This window comes from Enoplosus armatus, chromosome 15 (assembly GCF_043641665.1).
Source record: "Enoplosus armatus isolate fEnoArm2 chromosome 15, fEnoArm2.hap1, whole genome shotgun sequence".
Lineage (NCBI taxonomy): Eukaryota > Metazoa > Chordata > Actinopteri > Centrarchiformes > Enoplosidae > Enoplosus > Enoplosus armatus.
The window spans coordinates 23,161,429-23,179,238 of NC_092194.1; the positions used below are offsets into that span (position 1 = coordinate 23,161,429).

General features: G+C 42.8%; 1 protein-coding gene across 1 annotated transcript; it reads left to right on the plus strand.

Moving 5' to 3' along the window:
- Positions 1 to 50: 50 nt before the first annotated feature.
- Positions 51 to 12,700, plus strand: LOC139297359 (TNF receptor-associated factor 3-like). The gene is made up of 14 exons (XM_070919989.1): positions 51 to 253; positions 4,533 to 4,695; positions 6,288 to 6,453; positions 7,535 to 7,586; positions 7,682 to 7,786; positions 7,995 to 8,159; positions 9,099 to 9,179; positions 9,308 to 9,382; positions 9,499 to 9,591; positions 9,671 to 9,811; positions 10,314 to 10,491; positions 10,600 to 10,943; positions 11,153 to 11,344; positions 11,509 to 12,700. The coding sequence occupies exons 2-14, from the start codon at positions 4,536 to 4,538 to the stop codon at positions 11,542 to 11,544; spliced, it is 1,788 nt and encodes a 595-aa protein (XP_070776090.1). The 5' UTR covers positions 51 to 253; positions 4,533 to 4,535; the 3' UTR covers positions 11,545 to 12,700.
- The last annotated feature ends 5,110 nt before the right edge of the window (positions 12,701 to 17,810 follow it).

The window sequence follows — 17,810 nt, forward strand, 5'->3', positions numbered from 1 at the left end:
TGATCAGTCCAGTCCTCCCCGCTGGATCTTTGAACTGGATCCCAGTGACTTCTGTCTCTCTCTCACACACACAAACAGGACCGACAGAACCCGGAGAGCCCGCAGAACACTGAACCTGAACCCGGACCATGAGGAGTCCGCCTGAGGCCCGGAGGCTCCGAGGCAGCGGCAGCGGCAGGTTGACGGTTTGAATCCTGAGTCCGCTGAGCCGAGGAACTGCTGAGCTGAGCTGTGGCCTGCGGAGGAGATTCATGTGAGTCACAGAGACAGTAGAACCTCAGTAGAACCTCAGTAGAACATGACAGAAGCTAGTAGAAGCGGACATGTTAGCAGTGTGTGTTAGCTCTCTGTAACGGAGGGATATACAACAGATGCTACAGCTAGCTCTGTGTGTGTGTGTGTGTGTGTGTGTGTGTGTGTGTGTGAGAGAGAGAGAGAGAGAGAGAGAGAGAGTGAGAGTGAGTGAGTGAGTGAGTCTTAAATATGGGTATTTAAACTGAAATAATCTTTATTGAACAAACAGCAGAGAAAAAAGATAAAGAAGCTAACATTCCGTTAGCATTAGCAGTCAAATGAACGTCAGTCTGTTTACATCAAAGATCAGTTCAGTGATTCAAACCAACAAACTGAGAGTCAGAACAAATAATAAATGAACAATACATGAAGAATCAATCAGTTACAGTTTGTTAAATCTCAGAAACAGAAAAAACACAGTCAGACCTGAAAAATCAAACTCATAAAGTGAAAGGAGATTCATTCCTTAAACTGCACATTTAAGGTGGAATTATTCAATCAGTCTGATCTGATTCATGGACAGATGATAAAACAGACTTGTTATTATTATTATTATTATTATTAAAGTTAAAGTTGTTATTAGTATTTAGTATATATTCAAACCCTCCTCAGTATTTCAGAGACAAAGTAGTATTAACACTAAATACTACATTAACATGGAGTGCAGGATATATTGTCTCAGTCAGCGGTGGAAGAAGTATTACAAATACTTCAACACAGGTAACAGAGCTGTATTCAAAGTATTATCAGCTAGATGTACAATTTCAATTTCCCCCGGGGATCAATAAAGTATTTCTGATTCTGATTCTGATCTGACGTACTTAAAGTATTAAGATTAAGATTAAGATAGACTTTATTAATCCCACAGCAGCAAAGACAGAACGGTGCAGAAACACACAGCAGACAGCACTGTGTCAATAAGAATTAGAAGTATTTTTTTAAAAAGAAAAACAAAATACAAATAATAAATACAGATATAAAAAATATGGGGGACAAAAATAAATATATACACGGAAAATATAAAGTATGTACAGATTGTGCAGATTTATGTGCAGTTAAACAGTCTTACAAGTAAAAGTTCCTGTTATGATTATTATTATTCATAAAATAACAGAACAAAAAACAGAACTTTAATGTAGAGCTGCAACTAATTTCATTATTGATCTCTCTGCCAATTATGCTCTTGATTCATTGATTAATTCTTTAGTTTATAAAATGTCAGAAAACTGGAGCTGCAACAATTAATCGAGTAGTTGATAATTAATAGGTAACTATTTTGATAATCAATTAATCGTTTCAGTTGCGGTTCAAGCAAAAATACCAAAAGTGTCCAGCTTCTCAGATGTGAATATTTCCTGTTTATTTTCAGTCATTGTCTGTTTGGCTTGAGACGGCTGGTTGTTTTCTGATGTTTCATATAGCCAATGATTAAGGAATTCATCTAGAAAAGAATGAGCAGATGAATTTATAATGAAAATAATTGTTAGTGTCAGCTCTACAGAAAAAGTGATTTTAGTGAATTATCAAAACTGTTGATCAACCAATCAATAAATCAACTAACTGTTTCAGCAACAAGACAATCATATTTTTCTGCTGTGCTTTCTGTTTTTACTCAATGAATCGAATTTAGCTGCTGAAAACACAAACACCTGCCACAGCAGGAGGTCTGTCTGAGGTGATAGCAGGAGGTCTGTCTGAGGCCACAGCAGGAGGTCTGTCTGAGGCCACAACAGGAGGTCTATCTGAGGTGATAGCAGGAGGTCTGTCTGAGGCCACAGCAGGAGGTCCATCTGAGGCCATAGCAGGAGGTCTATCTGAGGTGACAGCAGGAGGTCTGTCTGAGGCCACAGCAGGAGGTCTATCTGAGGCCACAGCAGGAGGTCTATCTGAGGTGATAGCAGGAGGTCTATCTGAGGCCACAGTAGGAGGTCTGTCTGAGGTCACAGCAGGAGGTTTATCTGAGGTCTGTCTGAGGCCACAGAAGGAGGTCTGTCTAAGACCACAGCAGGAGGTCTGTCTGAGGTCTGACTGAGGTGACAGCAGGAGGTCTGTCTGAGGCCACAGCAGGAGGTCTGTCTGAGGTCACAGCAGGAGGTCTGTCTGAGGCCACAGCAGGAGGTTTATCTGAGGTCTGTCTGAGGCCACAGAAGGAAGTCTGTCTAAGGCCACATTAGGAGGTCTGTCTGAGGCCACAGCAGGAGGTCTATCTGAGGTCACAGCAGGAGGTCTGTCTGAGGCCACAGAAGGAGGTCTGTCTCAGGCCACAGCAGGAGGTCTGTCTGAGGCCACAGCAGGAGGTCTATCTGAGGTCTGACTGAGGTGACAGCAGGAGGTCTGTCTGAGGCCACAGCAGGAGGTTTATCTGAGGTCTGTCTGAGGCCACAGTAGGAGGGCTTTCTTCTTCGTCTGATTCACAGCTGTTAGTTGTAGCGTCCTCTGCTGGTCAGAGTCACAATGAACACAAATCAAAAACATGTAAAAATAGCTTGAATAGCTTTGAAACTTTGTTATTTACCTGAACTTTCCACAGTTTCTCCTCAGCTGTGTGTCAGCTGTTGTGTGTTGAAGGAAAACCCCCTCTGCTGCTGAGAACTGAAACATTCCAGTTTCTGTTTCTGTGAACAGAGGCTGCTGCTCTGAGAGTCATGATTCCACTCAGTGTGACACCTTTGTATCACCTCTTCACAGAGTGACCAGACAGATTACATGAATGAAGCTGCATTCATCTCTTTTACATTCCCAGTAAACACATGAAGTTGTCATGTTCTTTCCCTCAAATTAGTATGAAGTCTTCAAACAATGTGTGCAATTGACTTATAGAGCTGATAATGATTTATTGTTTATGGTAGTTTTATTATCCTCCTCTGGTAACTGACTGGCTTCAGAAATGTCTCCAGAAATCAGAATGATCAATATACTGCTGATATCTATATGTGTTCAGTGAATCATTCAGTTCTTTTATTTTGAAGTTCAGTCAGGAAGCCACAGTCAGTTTGTGATGATATCACACACATCACTTTCTGTGTGTGTGTGTGTGTGTGTGTGTGTTAATGATGCAGTCAGTGGAAAAGCCCCTAGCATCCCCACAGCTGAGCCATGACAGGAAGTGATGTGTTTCTGTTTGTTGTGTGTGTCTGTGTGTGTACAACAGCTGATTCTGTGGTCAGGGTAAAGGTTAAAGGTCACAACTCTTTATGTTTTGAAGGTAATGTGCTCACTTCAGTTTTATTCTTCTACATCAACATTCATTCATAGAAACAGCATTCAAACTTTAAAATGTGCAGCTGCTTTAGCATTTTTGTTTCTGTATTCAAGGTTTTATCTTTAATAATTTAACCATACAACTTTTATTTATATTTCAAATCTGTATATTATTATACAGCTGTATTATAATGGAAGTGTATGGGCAACATTTTAAACACAACTCGAACCCACTTTGAACTTCATCTACTTCAGCTAAAGACACAATTTTGAATAAAGCTCCAGATTTTATATTTTCCACTTTTTTAATGTTCCATTTTCCAATCAGCTTTTTAAAATCAATTACAGTTTTTTTTTTTAAATATCTCCGTTTCAGTTTGATTTTTTTCTTTTGTGAGTGTGCATGGTGCAGTGACATCACTACAGCAACCACCTGAAAGACCATGTCAACACTTCAACTCCTTTCACTGTTTACACTTACTTTGCTCACACCTCAAATGGCACATGAACTCCTTTCAGCTTCTCAGCTTCTTTCAGCACTGTCTTTGTATCTGACAGTTACTTTCAGTTCTTTCACCTCATCTGACGCTTGAACACCTCCAGCTCAATTTTTATTTGTTGGAACTTTTCTATTTGTGTGGGTTTAATAGCTGAAGTGCTGAACAGAGTTGAAGTGAAAGTACTCATAGGAGTTAAATGAGTAAAATGTTGGAGGGGAAGTGCTTTCATGTTACCCGACATTTCTACTCCTTTCAGTCCTTCAGCTGTTACTCACATACATTACTGAAGCTAAATTTTAATTTTTCACTGTATTTCACTCTTTACTCATCATTCGCTCTTTGGCCAGTGCATGATTCATTGGCTACGCCCCTCTGCTTGACTCCACTGTGCATGTGCAGACTGAGGTCAAAACTCAAACCTAGAAAGATGTCTGGTGTCAGTTTACCATTAAAGGAACATTTTGTGAATCTTAATTAGTTGGTTAACTGTTTGTTGTCTCATTAACTCCTCCCAACTCCCCCCTCCTCCCCCCACAGGTCATGTCAGCGGGGAGGAGTGCTGACGGGAGGGAGGTGCAGATTCCCCTCCAGCAGGTGGCGCCCTCCCTGGCCATGCCCCTCTCAGTGGCCCCACCCATCACGCCGCCCTCTCACCGACCAGTCAATCCCTGGCCTCCCAGCGACACCACCACTTCACAAGGTAAACATTCAACACATAAATAATCAGCGAGTCCTAGCCCTGCGCTGTGATAGAGAAGAGTTGGTATTCCCTCGAATACTGAGGAATTTCTACTCCTGCACCATCAAGAACGTCCTGATGGGGAACATCACTGCCTGGTACGGAAACAGCACCAAACAGGACCAAAAGGCCCTGCAAAGAGTGGTTCGTTCAGCTGAACGTACAATTGGCGACACTCTACACTGCCTAAAGGATACAGGGATACCCCCAGAGAGGTTGTTAAGCCCGGTGGCAAGTATCTTTTGATGGGGTCTGGCGGCCTGACGTGGGAGATTTGAAGTATTGTTGATTTTTTTTAAAAATGTGTGAATAAATGACTTATTCTAACAACACAATTATAGCAGGGTCTTACAAAGAATCTGACAATGAACAGTCTTGGAATTATGTGTTTTCATCAACAACAAAAGAAATTAAATTGAAATAAATAATATGCACTCTACAAAAACTTTGGAAAAAGCTCCTGATTGACTCCTGAGTCTCACAGCGTTGTAATGCTGGGCACATTTCAACAACAACATAAATTAAAACAAATAATATAAATGTTTTTTGCTCTCTACAAAAATCGGATTAAACTAAGACTGATTAAAACTCTAAGTCATTTGATGAATTCCATTAGCTTTTAATTGTGTCGTCTCCTTCATGAGAGACTGGGTCAGTGAAAACAAGCAGAATAGACTGCTGTGGTCTTTCAGCTTTTACCTTTCCTCCTTGACATTATCCCTAAATGTCTCAAAGGACATCGCTCTATGTACAATGAGGGTAAGAACACTGATCTCAGACCTGCTGTTTTACTGTAGCGCGTTCACGTTTTAACCATAGACTGAGTTGGGCCAAACTTTAAAAAGCACACATCAAATAAGTTTTGATTAGTTATTTGATGCCATAAAAACGGGGTGAAACGTCATGATTGACAGCTGTGATTGACTGTGATGTGCTTGCGTTTTGGTCGGGCGGGTGTATGGGCTGGACCTCGATACCCTGGTTCCACCAGTTTGGCCATCTTTACTTTCTGTGGTGGAGACGCGTCGGCCATCTTTATGTACATTCTGCGGTGGAGACGTGTCGGCCATCTTTACATACAATCTGTGGTGGAGACGCGTCGGCCATCTTTACTGTCTGTGGTGGAGACGCGTCGCCCATCTTTATATACAGTCTGTGGCGGAGACGCGTCGTCCATCTTTATATACAGTCTATGGTGGAGACGCAATATATTTAAAAAATATATTGCCCGATGCTTAGGCCCAGCAGGACTGCCCCCCCCCCCCCCCCATCATATATATATATATATTTATTACTATTCTTATTCTTTTTAAATTATTTTTAATGCACAAATTGAATTTCACTGTGATTGAACCTTATGTGATTACATGTGACAAATAAACTTGATTGATTAATTGATTGATAACCACATTCAGGTCCAATCAGCAGCTGCCTCAGCTGACTGTCTGACTGTATTGACTATGAAAACCTCCAATCTTTCTCTACCAATACAGGGTCAGAACAGGTGTCTCTGTGTTCAAATTGACTGAACTCAGGTGTGTCTCTGTGTTCAGGTGTCCCTGCAGGTTTCCTGCCTCTTCACGGAGGATTTAGAGATCACTTTGTAGAAACTCCTGAAGCCAAATACTGCTGCGAGGCCTGCAGGCTGGTCCTGTGTCAGCCCCGCCAGACCGAATGTGGACACCGCTTCTGTCAGAGCTGCATCAACGACATCCTCAGGTGAGACACACGGAGAGACCGTGAGACAAGTAGACAGGAAGTGTTTTCCAAGTGTGTGCTATGTCACCTTTCAGCTTAAAGAATATCAGACCCAACTTTCTGATGTCTCTTAGACCTGAAAGTCTTTATGGTCTGATGTCTTTACTGCGTGGTCACCTGTGTATGCAGTGTGGTCACCTGTTTGGGTGCACACAGGCAGCAAACAAACCCTCCTCGACACATGTAGAATATTTACCTGTGATGTTACAACAGGTGTAGTAGGTGTAGCAGCTATGCTCTTACAGACAACCTCCTAGATTGGTTTCAAAGCAGGCCACTGAACTACGATGGCCCTCCTTGCAGTGATGGAAGAGCTTAGCCCTGTTAGTGTGAACTCCCCCTCCTCTGTCCTCATAATCCAAGCCGCCACCTAAAGCTCAACGTGGACAAAACTGAGCTTGTGTTCCTCCAAGTGAAAGGGTTCCCTGTCTGAGACTTGTTTATCACCATGACAACACTGTGGGGTGCCATCTTTGCCGGCGAGGATCCGGGGAGTGACCCCGGATGACAAACTGTTGTTCTCAGCAAGCATGGCAGCAGTAGCTCCTGTCAATTCTTCCGTTACAACATCAGGCAGCTCAGGTGCTCATCCAGGTGTTTGTCATCTCCTGCCTGGACTTGCAACTGCAACTGCAACTCCCTCTTCTCTGGAGCCCCTGCATCTGCCATCACACCTCTGCAGCTAATGCATTACGTATTTAACCATCCCAAGTTTTCCCACATCACCCCATTTCTCTCTTCACTACTCTGACTTCCTGTTGGTGCTCGCATCCAGGTCAGAACTCTGGTGCTGGGCAGTGAAGGGAACTACTCCTTCCTACCTCCGAGCCTTGGTCAAACCCTCCACTCCGGCCAGTCAGCCAGAGTCACTGCACTTTTTCTACTGTAACCTGAAAACCACCTTCTCAAACTAAATGTCAACAACCATTACTAGCACTTTCTTATGTCTTGTTTTGAAACCATCTCTAAGCACTTGTACTGTAGCACTGTAACACGTGTCTTCAGTTGAATCCGTAACTTTATTTCCTTACTCCTCCTGCAGTCATCCAAACCCAGTATGTCCAGCTGACATGGAGCCTCTGTTCAAAGACAAGGTGGGCAGGAAGTGACACCACAACAGAGATCAAGTTGTCATTAATTATTGATTGATTATTGGTCAGTTACTAAAGCTCCTGTGTTTGTGTTTCAGATCTTCAGAGACGTTTGCTGCCATCGGGAGATCATGGCACTTAAAGTTTACTGCCGCAGTGAAGCGAACGGCTGTCAGGAGCAGATGAGTCTGCATCAGATACCTGTGAGAAAAACATGTTCAAACACTGTTATCACGTCAATAGAGAATCCAGCTCTCTGGTTGGCTGTATATCCTATATATATCCTGTATAGGGACACATCAAACACAGTTAAGGTCGACAGTTTAACCGCCCAGGAGTCCATATAAAGATGATGACCAGGATTTATGACACTCAGTCTGTCTGTATGTCTGTATGTCTGTCTGTCTGTAGGACCACCTCAATGTGTGTCCGTTCTTCGAGGTTCCCTGTCCATTGGGTAAATGTAAAGAGCGAATGATGAGGAAAGAGATTCCAGACCACCTCAGCTGGAAATGTAGACAGAGAGAGACCTGCTGCGAGTTCTGCATGACCAAGATGCCTCTGACCGACCTGCAGGTACGTCACTGCAGGTAGACTTGCTCCAGTGGTCTCGGGGCTAGTTGTCAGGTCATGTTTACTGTGTGGACATCACCACAGCGTTGTCGTGGTGATGGACAGAACGGGTTGAACTTGGCAAGTACCAAAGTTGGTACTTGACATTGTAGAAGAAAATTATTCTTTCAGGTCCAATTTTGTGGCTGGTTCAGATGAGTTTTGTTCACTGGGCAGTGGAGACAGAAGTTGTAAGATTCTCTCTAAGCACGTTTCTGGCCAGGTTTATATTCAGGGTTGCAGGAAACACCAGGCTAAACAAAAGGTATGGCCTGGAATAACCTAATTTTCTGGGAAAGGAAAAGAGACATTGAAACTGCCAGCACTTAGGATGTGTATTCTGTGTCAGCCCTAGGGGGGCACCTAAGAGACCCAACTCACAAGAAGGTTCAAGTTGGCTTCTCAAGGCCTATACAGTGGTCCATCTGAGAATGGAATAGACATTTGTCTTACAGCCTCATGGTACAATTGGATAAATGGAAGAGCACTACAGGGGTTCTATTGGGAAACTTGGCATTAAACTGATAAATGAAGCTACTTTCCCAGGAAGGGGAATACACTGTGATACACATGTTAATTCTGTTATGAATATACAAATGACTGTCTGAGGAGAAACCCTTATTTATTAACTGTTGGATAAGTAGTGAATTAGAACTGCATTTCTCTTTCTGCAACACCCTCTGCTGACCTGGAGGTCTTTGCAGTCCCAGAGACTATGTCAACCTACATGACAGAAATTGACCTGAGAACAGGAAACCATTTTAAATTGATAAAGAAAGTTTGATTGGACACTGAATCAGAGCGTTCCTGTGGTTCTTAGACTGCTGCTGGTTTGTTTCTGACTGGTGAAGCTGTTCTGAACTCCAGTCTGAAGTTTTTGTTATGACTTTCTGCTGTTTTCAGAAACACAAAGACACGGTATGTCCAGCGTTCCCAGTATCATGTCCGAACCACTGCTCCTTCTCCTCCCTGCCCCGGAGTGAGGTACTGATCCAGTTTATCCTCCACCGCCGAAAGGACTGTGCTTGAGTGTAGCTCTGTTTCTGTGTTTCACCTGTTTAACTCCACAGCAGCAACATTGATGATACTGATTGAGTGCTTTTGTGTTTCAGCTGTCCAGTCACCAACATGACTGTCCCAAAGCTCAAGTGAGCTGTCAGTTCCACCGCTACGGTTGCACCTTCAAGGTAACTGCTCATCCTCTACTTTTTCTTGTGTTTCTTCTTCTCAGTGCGAATGTACCAGTGCTCTGTATGTACTATATATACTGTGTAATGTGTTTACTGTATGTGCTCTGTTTCAGGGTTTGAATCAGGACATGAGGCAACATGAGTCCACCTTTGCAGCTGAACACCTGAGAATGATGGCCAACAGAAACTCCACATTAGAGAACAAGGTAACCATAGCAACCAGACAGAGGTAACCATAACAGAAGGTTCAGTGTAAGTTTACCTGATCTTTGTTTTTATTTCTAGTTGGAGGATGTTAAAGGTGAATTGTTGGAGAGGTATAAGGTGCTTCCTGCTCTCAGCAGTCGTCTGTCTGAACTGGAGAACCAGAACGACGAGCTGAGAGAGAAGAACCGACAGATGGAGCAGAAACTGGCCACCATGCAGGTAATACTAATACTAAGGCTACTAATTCTACTAAGGCAAGGCAATATACTTGCATAGCTCATTTCATATACTGTGAAAGTTAAAATTCCATAAAATAGTGAAGAAAAAATATCCCACCCAATTAAAAAGAGCTTTCTTTGTAGACCTGAAGTAAGACTGGGACTGTAGTGTAACCTGCTCGAGATGAATGCATGGATCAGACTTTTCAACATCATGTTTGATTTTAATATGACATCTGAGTCCAGGAAAACAGAAAACAGTACTGCATGTAGTACATCATATAAACAGTATGACTCTAAACCTGGTGTGGCAGATGCAGCTGTAAATACAAATTATAGGTGGGAACAATAAACACTGTGAAGGTGGAGCTTAAAGTGACACAACTGAAACCAGACACTGGGGGTGGAGCCTCATTATCATCAACTACATTTTCTGTCTGTCAGTCAGACTGACTGGTCCCTCCCCTGAACCTGGACAGCCAATCATCTCTCTCTTCCTATAGAAACTAATGAGTTCTCACTCAGAGAAGCTCCTGGAGGTGGAGCTAGAGCTTCGCTCTCTTCGTATGCTCAGAGAAGAGGTGGAAAACCTGAGAGGAACGCTGGAGAACGTCCGAACGAGACTGACTGCTCTGGAACAAGGGGGACGCAGTGGGACTGGATCCACAACACACACTCTGGGTCAGAACACACACACCTGGGACGGGTGGGGGGACTAGTTTCAGAGGTCTGGGGACTCACACACACAGTCAATAAATAACTCAAAAATGAATATCCACCTCTCTGCAGCATCCCTGGAGACTCAGCTGAATCGCCATGATGACATGCTGAGTGTCCACGAGATCCGGTTGGCCGACATGGACCTGCGTTTCCAGGTGCTGGAGACGGCAAGCTACAATGGGACTCTGATCTGGAAGATCCGCGACTACAAGAGACGGAAACAGGAAGCGGTGGCGGCGAAGACACTGTCGCTGTACTCACAGCCATTTTATACTGGTTACTTTGGGTACAAAATGTGTGCCCGCGTCTACCTGAACGGAGACGGCATGGGCAAGGGGACACACCTCTCACTGTTCTTCGTGGTGATGAGGGGCGAGTACGACGCCCTGCTGCCCTGGCCGTTCAAACAGAAGGTACTGACTGGTTACTGTCAGATTTACAGATTGGTTACTGTCAGGTTTACCGACTAGTTACCTACTGATGAGGGGCCAGTGTGCTTCCTGGCTGCTTCCTTAAGCGTTCTTTATTTCTGAGACTTCTGGGTTCAAATAGGTTAAACATTTTGTTGTTTTGTGGCCAAAATGATGCTGATCGTCTTTCTCCCTGTCTGTCTGTCTGTTAGGTGACTCTGATGCTGATGGACCAGGGTCCGTCGAGGAAACACTTGGGTGATGCCTTTAAGCCTGATCCAAACAGCAGCAGCTTCAGACGTCCTGCAGCAGAGATGAATATCGCCTCCGGCTGTCCTCTCTTTGTGTCTCAGAGCGTCCTGGAGACTGGCAGCTACATCAAAGACGACACCATCTTCATCAAGGTGAGGACACACAACACCTGCTGCTACAAGGTGCAGAGGTCTGAGGACTAGTTGTAGAGGGATTAGTTACAGAGATCTGGGGACTAGTTGCAGAGGTATGGTGACTAGTTGCTGAGGTCTGAGGGCTACCAATAAATATCTGTGTTGATTGGTTTATTCGTCAGGTTACCGTGGATACCTCTGACCTTCCTGACCCGTGAAGTTGCGACCCCCCTGACCTCTGACCTTGCTGGTCTGAGTTCTGCTCACCTGTCCACGCCCAGCAGAGCAAAGGATGATGGGAAGGATCAGTGACAATGGAGGAAGGTCGTTCATCTGACAGAGACGCCAACAGAAGAAAACAAGAAGAGTCAGAGAGGAAGCAGCCAATCAGAGTGAACTTTAAAGAGACTGAGCGGGTCCTCTTCTGATTGACCAATGGACTACAGAACTGTGTGTGTGTGTGTGTGTGTGTGTGTGTGTGTGTGTGTGTGAATGGATCAGTGTTACCATGACATCACCATGGTGATATCACTCAGAGCCAACATGGCCACCGCAGCGAGGACGTTGTTGCTGCTCATTACTGATGCCGTGCATCAAGCTTTACTTCCTGTTTATTACCTGTTTACCAAGGCATGCTGGGAAATCCACTGCAGCCACAGAGGAGCTCAGAAAACCAGTACAGACCAGTAGGACACAGTACAGAAACTTTTTCTAGCAAGCAGGAGACACCCAGTGCAGACCAGTAAAGACCCGTAAGACCCAGTACAAACTGAATTATCTGATTACGATAATGTAACCAACATTTTCTGGTCATTAAATCAAATGTTTTTGTAATTGGAGGTATATTATTGTTAAACAGCATTTTAATGTTTTGATTATATTTCATATTATCTGTAACTCCTCATTCTCAACAGGTCAGATATTAACAAGCTAACGATAGTCCCGTCAGTTGAGTCAGTTACAGTTACACCTGTCAATTACCTGTGTAACTGGGTGTAAATATTCAGTAACATTTCATCTGTATGTCAGAACTTGTGTGTGGCGTCACCTGTTTTAATGTAGTAAAGAGTAGCTTTACTGTACAGAACATGCAGGGCAGTGAGACAGGTTGCAGAGAGACAGGTAGTACTGAGAGGAGGGAAAGACGACTTGATTACAGTTGAATTTTATTGTTTGGAAATGTTTTATTTTAGGTTTGAAGTGGCCCTCAACCAGTAGAGTCTCAGTTTAAGTTCCCAGGATGTCTGTTGAGTTCCTCTGTGGCCTCTGAGTTTTTCAGTGTGGACAGAATTCATCTGACTCATTTGATTCATTTGCACAGTTTTTTGAATGTTTGTTAAAGTGTGAAAATAAAGATATAAAGAAAACACAAAACATCTTTTTTATGTTTATTTTATTAGAAAATCAGATGAATTTCAGTGAAAACCAGAACAAATTGATTTATTTGTGATTCTGCGCTTTAATTGGATGAGTTGTGATCATTCACAGAAATATTATGGAAGTGTTTTAATTGAATATCTTCATAGTTTAAAAGCTTTTTAAAGAAAAAACACTTTGTACATAATAAATCACATTAAAGCCTCCATGAATTGTCACCTTTGTTTAAAAAAAGAAAGCACTTTAAAGTATAAATTAGTTGATGGATGTTATTTTGTCACTTTTGAGTTGTTTTTTTTTTTTTTTACCAAATTAACACCAGAGATCCCTTATTATTTCTCATACTTGGACAAAAAAAAAAACTCCGACATTTTAAAAGCAATGAGATAATAAATTGATATGCATTAATCAGAATCAGAAATACTTTATTGATCTTGAGGAGGAAATTGTACAGTAGCGGTGCTCCCATTCAAGTAGAAAAGCAGCATAAATTTAGAAATAAAAGTATGTACAAAATATAAAAATAAGAAATAGAAAATAAGAATATAAACATTTACAATATTTAAGTGAAAAATAAAAGTAAAAAATATCTACAACAGCAATGATATGTATGTATATATATGTATGTATGTATTGCACTATTGTGTATGAATATATATGTATTGCACTGACATTTAAGAATAAGTAATAGTGAAGTAGTATATGTAGAAGTAGGTCCAGATGTCCAGTCTGTTTCTTCTGAGTGTCAGTGACAGAGGGAGGAGTCGAACAGTTTGATGGCCACAGGCAGGAATGATTTCCTGCAGCGCTCTGTTGTACATTTGGGAGGACGTCATGGAGAGGATGTTAGACATTGTCCAAGATGACAGCTTGGACAGCATCCTCCTCTCTGACACCACCGTCTGTAGTCCTTGGAGCCACTGGGACGCGGCGTCTTCAGCACAGGAACGAGGCAGGACATCTTTCACAGCATGGGGACCGCCTGAAGACTCAGGCTCATGTTGAAGACATGGTGAAGTACTCCACATAGCTGGGGGGCGCAGGCTTTAAGCACCCTGGGGCTGACACCATCAGGGTCTGCCGCCTTGCTTGAGTGGAGTCTCATCAGCTGTCTCCTAACATGGTCAGTAGTGAAGCACACTGTAGAGGGTAGAGGTGACCGGTGGGGGAGGGGTGGAGTCGCCAGGTTGAAGAGTGCCGTCAGCCTGGGGACTGGGGAATGAGGTGTGAGGAGGTGTGAGGGTTAGGTTAGGTAAAAGCGGAGCGTTCCGTAGGAACGCTACGAGGGGCGCTGGCTCATGGGAACGATAAATTAGTTAGTTAAAAACATTTTTTGTACCAATAAAATTCCATAAAAGTCAATAAAATTGTTGATAAAAGCCCTGTGGATATGTTTTTTACTTTTCTATGTTCGCCTCATCCCCTTCTTTAAAAATCTTTTTTATTTTTATATGGGGTATAACTAGGCCACTGAACAGGTGTAACAGCGGGAATAAGCAAATTAACAAAAGTCCTCCAACCTCCCTGGGTCTCCACGGGCACCTTATGTGTTGGCCCGTCCCTGTGGTGAACCTGTTAAAAAGACCCACATAAACATGCTAAAAGTGTGTTAAGAGCCGACAAGGTTATATGACCTAAAAACAAACATGTTAATAAAGTGCTAAAATATGGGTTAGTAAGAAAGTGCTTTAAAACAAGTGCTAAAATCACATAAAACACACTTTAAACAATGAATCAAATATATACACCACAAAAAATTAGAAAATAAGGATAAAAACATGATAATGCCACACTTTAAAATTGATAAGAATATAAAATTGTTAGGATATATCAAGTCGGCATCCAGCACACAACCAAAAACATAAAAGTAGGGGTCACAATAAGTGATAAGTAAAAGATTCATCAAACAGGGACGGGCCCCGCATCCTCTCCTCAATAGTTATCACTACGTGTGGTGCACTAAAATGAAAGATGGAGAAAAATAACACACAAAAGTTGATGAATAATTTAAAAGGAATTCATTTATAAACATAGACATAAAAAAAGGGGGGGGGGGGGGGGGGGGTTTGAGACTCCCTGTGTAGATTCACCCTAACATAAAAGGATAAGACATGCATAAGAAGTGCTCAGTTAAAAAGTAAGTGCGATAAAATCAACCATAAAAAACAATGCAATATATAATGTGTAAAAAAAAGTAGAAAAAATGTTAAGACTATTTACAAAGGTTAGTAAAATTCAAAGTAAAATACACACTCTTTAAAATCATTAGGGAATCCACACAAGGAGAATCATTAAATAAATTGAATGAATAAATAAATAAATAAATATATACGAAAGTGTTTAAAAAAATTATTTTCTTAAGTAAAGGAGGGGGGAAAAAAATTATAAATATTAGTAATGACGAGAATAATAATAATAATAATATTAATATTAATAATAATCATCATCAATCATCCTTGTTGTGTTAACATATTTTTTATTTTTTATTTTTCATTTTTCACACGCAGAGAGGCTCTCTTTCAAGAGGAAGTGCGGGAAGTGCCGTATCGAAGAGGCCCCGGGAGGCTAGGAGGTAAGCATTGCTAGTCAATACTATAAAAGGAAATTTTTTACCAAGTAGAGGTGGACTCATCATCCGTATTTTTCATTTAAACCTGTCGGGTCTATTGTTTTTAATCGATGAATCCACCTCCTCTCCGCTGCTCGTCTCTGGGCAGTGGTCCAGTCCCTGTTACTCTCCAGGCCCATACTTTGAACATTTTTTGGGCCATGGAGTTTAAAATGTGCGTAAAGAACGCTCGACCCGTCTCCACTGTTTATTTTGTAGATATGTTGTTTTATTCTGAGGCTGATCTCGTTACTTGTCTCCCCCACGTAAAATCTGTGGCAGGCCCTACATCTAACTGCATAAATTGCGTTGATAGTATTGGGTTTTAGGGCCTGCCACAGGTTAATTCCCACCCGCGCGTACGGGTTAAAAACGTGGGGGAGACGGACGAAACCAACCTCAGAAATTCGAGGCGCTTCCCTAGTTTTACTTTCTCTATGAATGTTGGTATGGACTAAATAGTCTTTAAGATTTTTGTTTCTGCGGAAGGCGGAGGTCAGCCGGCAATTGCTCAGCACGTCGCAGTCCGTCCTCGCCCCCTCGAAATTTGTTTTAACAGTTGTCAAAAGGCTTTTCACATTTTCTGATAATGTTGTTATTAAGGGGACGAGGACTGGACCGGACGGCCGAGCAGAGATGTTATCATATTTTTGTTTAAAAGTCCGGCCGACCTCCACCTTAATAGTTTTAAGGAAGCGCCTCGAATATCCCCTGGGCCTCAACGCACTGAAAAGAGTCCTGGTAGCCTCCTCCACATCCTCTGGGAAGGTACAAATCCTGTGGAATCGTATCAACTGGGATTTTATCAGACCTCTGTACGTGTGCCTGGGGTGATAACTAGTTTTGTGAAGGAGTGCATGACGGTCCGTGTCCTTGAAATAAACCTTTGTGGCCAGTATTTTTTCCTGGTCGCTGGATGTGCGGAAGAAGACACACGTGTCAAGGAACTCCACTGTTAAGGGTTGTAGGTTGTGTTTGAGTTTTATTTTGGGGTGGTGCGAATTTAAGATGTCCATGAAAATCAAAAAGTCCTGTTGTGTGTGTTGCCAGAGGCCGAAGATGTCGTCCAGGTACCGGAAATACAGGAGGGGTTTAGTTGTGATTTTGGTGAATACCGTTTCCTCCCAATGGGCCAGGTAGATATCAGCATATGCTGGGGCATATTTCCGGCCCATAGCACAGCCGCACAACTGGAGGTAGTACTGGTTATTAAACAGAAAGTCGTTGCGGGTGAGAGTAATTTGAAGTAACTGAAGAATATGGCTATCGGGTCTGGATGGGTTTGGATGTTTATTGAATACATGTTGAATGGCAGTGAGGCCAAGTGGTGTTTCTATATTGGTGTATAAAGAATGTATATCTATGGAAAAAAGAAGAGTATGACTAGGTACTTGAAGGTTTTTTATTTTATTAACAAAGTCGTATGTGTGTTTAATGTAACTGGGGTGAAGTTTAGAAAGTGGATTTATAAAGTAGTCTATGTATTCCGTTATTGCATAGGATTCTGAGCCGCAGTCACTGAAAATGGGACGGTTGACTGGAACAACAGAGGGGACCGTCCATGCCTCAGGAGGCTTGTGAATCTTGGGGAGCAGGTAGAATAGGCAGGGCCTGGGTTCATCCGGGCCGTCCAAGTATTGTTTGATGGTTTTGGATATGGGTTAGGGTTAGGGGGAACAGGGGTAAAAACCACGATGACTGATTTGAGGATGACTTATTCTTGAATAAGTTGTGATAGGAAGGTCGTAGACACTTGAAACCAAGATACGTCCCCCCTATATCGACTACGGCCGTTCCAACGGTAGCACCCCCGAGTCTGTACGAGCTTCCGGTGCGGAGCTACGTCACTTTTTGGCCGGAAATTGTCTGTATCTCGGGAACGGTAGGTCGTAGAGAGCTGGGGACACTTCCTACGTGTTCAGCGTGGTGGAATTATGGCAGACGAATGCTGGTTCTGAGACTGTACGAGGTTCGGTTCGGGAGATATTCGCCAAAGTGTGTTTTGTCATTCATTGTGAATGTGGGAGTGTTTTTGTGTTCATAACTTTTGAAGGGAAGGTGCTAGAGACTTGCAACCCTCATTCGTCTAGCATATATGGACTATTGCCGTTCCAACGGTAGCAGCCACGAGTCTGTAGGACGTTCCTGTCCGGAGATACAAGTGTGTGCTATTCTCCATAGAGAATGAATGGAGTGAATTTTTTATCGAAAATTCTCCAAGTGTGGAGGGAGGTGAAAAATGCCTAACTAAATGGTGTTCCCAGAAAGTGGTTAGGAGCACGTTTCAGGCAATTTGGAGTGGATTTGATTTGACTGTACTTTTGAGCATTTTGGTGGATTGGTAGGTGACGACGCACTAGCCTGGCCCCTTTCCCTGACCTTAACCAGTGTGAGATGTGTTGCCTAAGCCCAACCTTGAGCTTGCCTCCCCCTGTGTTGGTTAGGGTAAGGATAGAGGAGAGGTGAGGGTTAGTGTTTGGGTTGGTGTTAGGGTTAGGG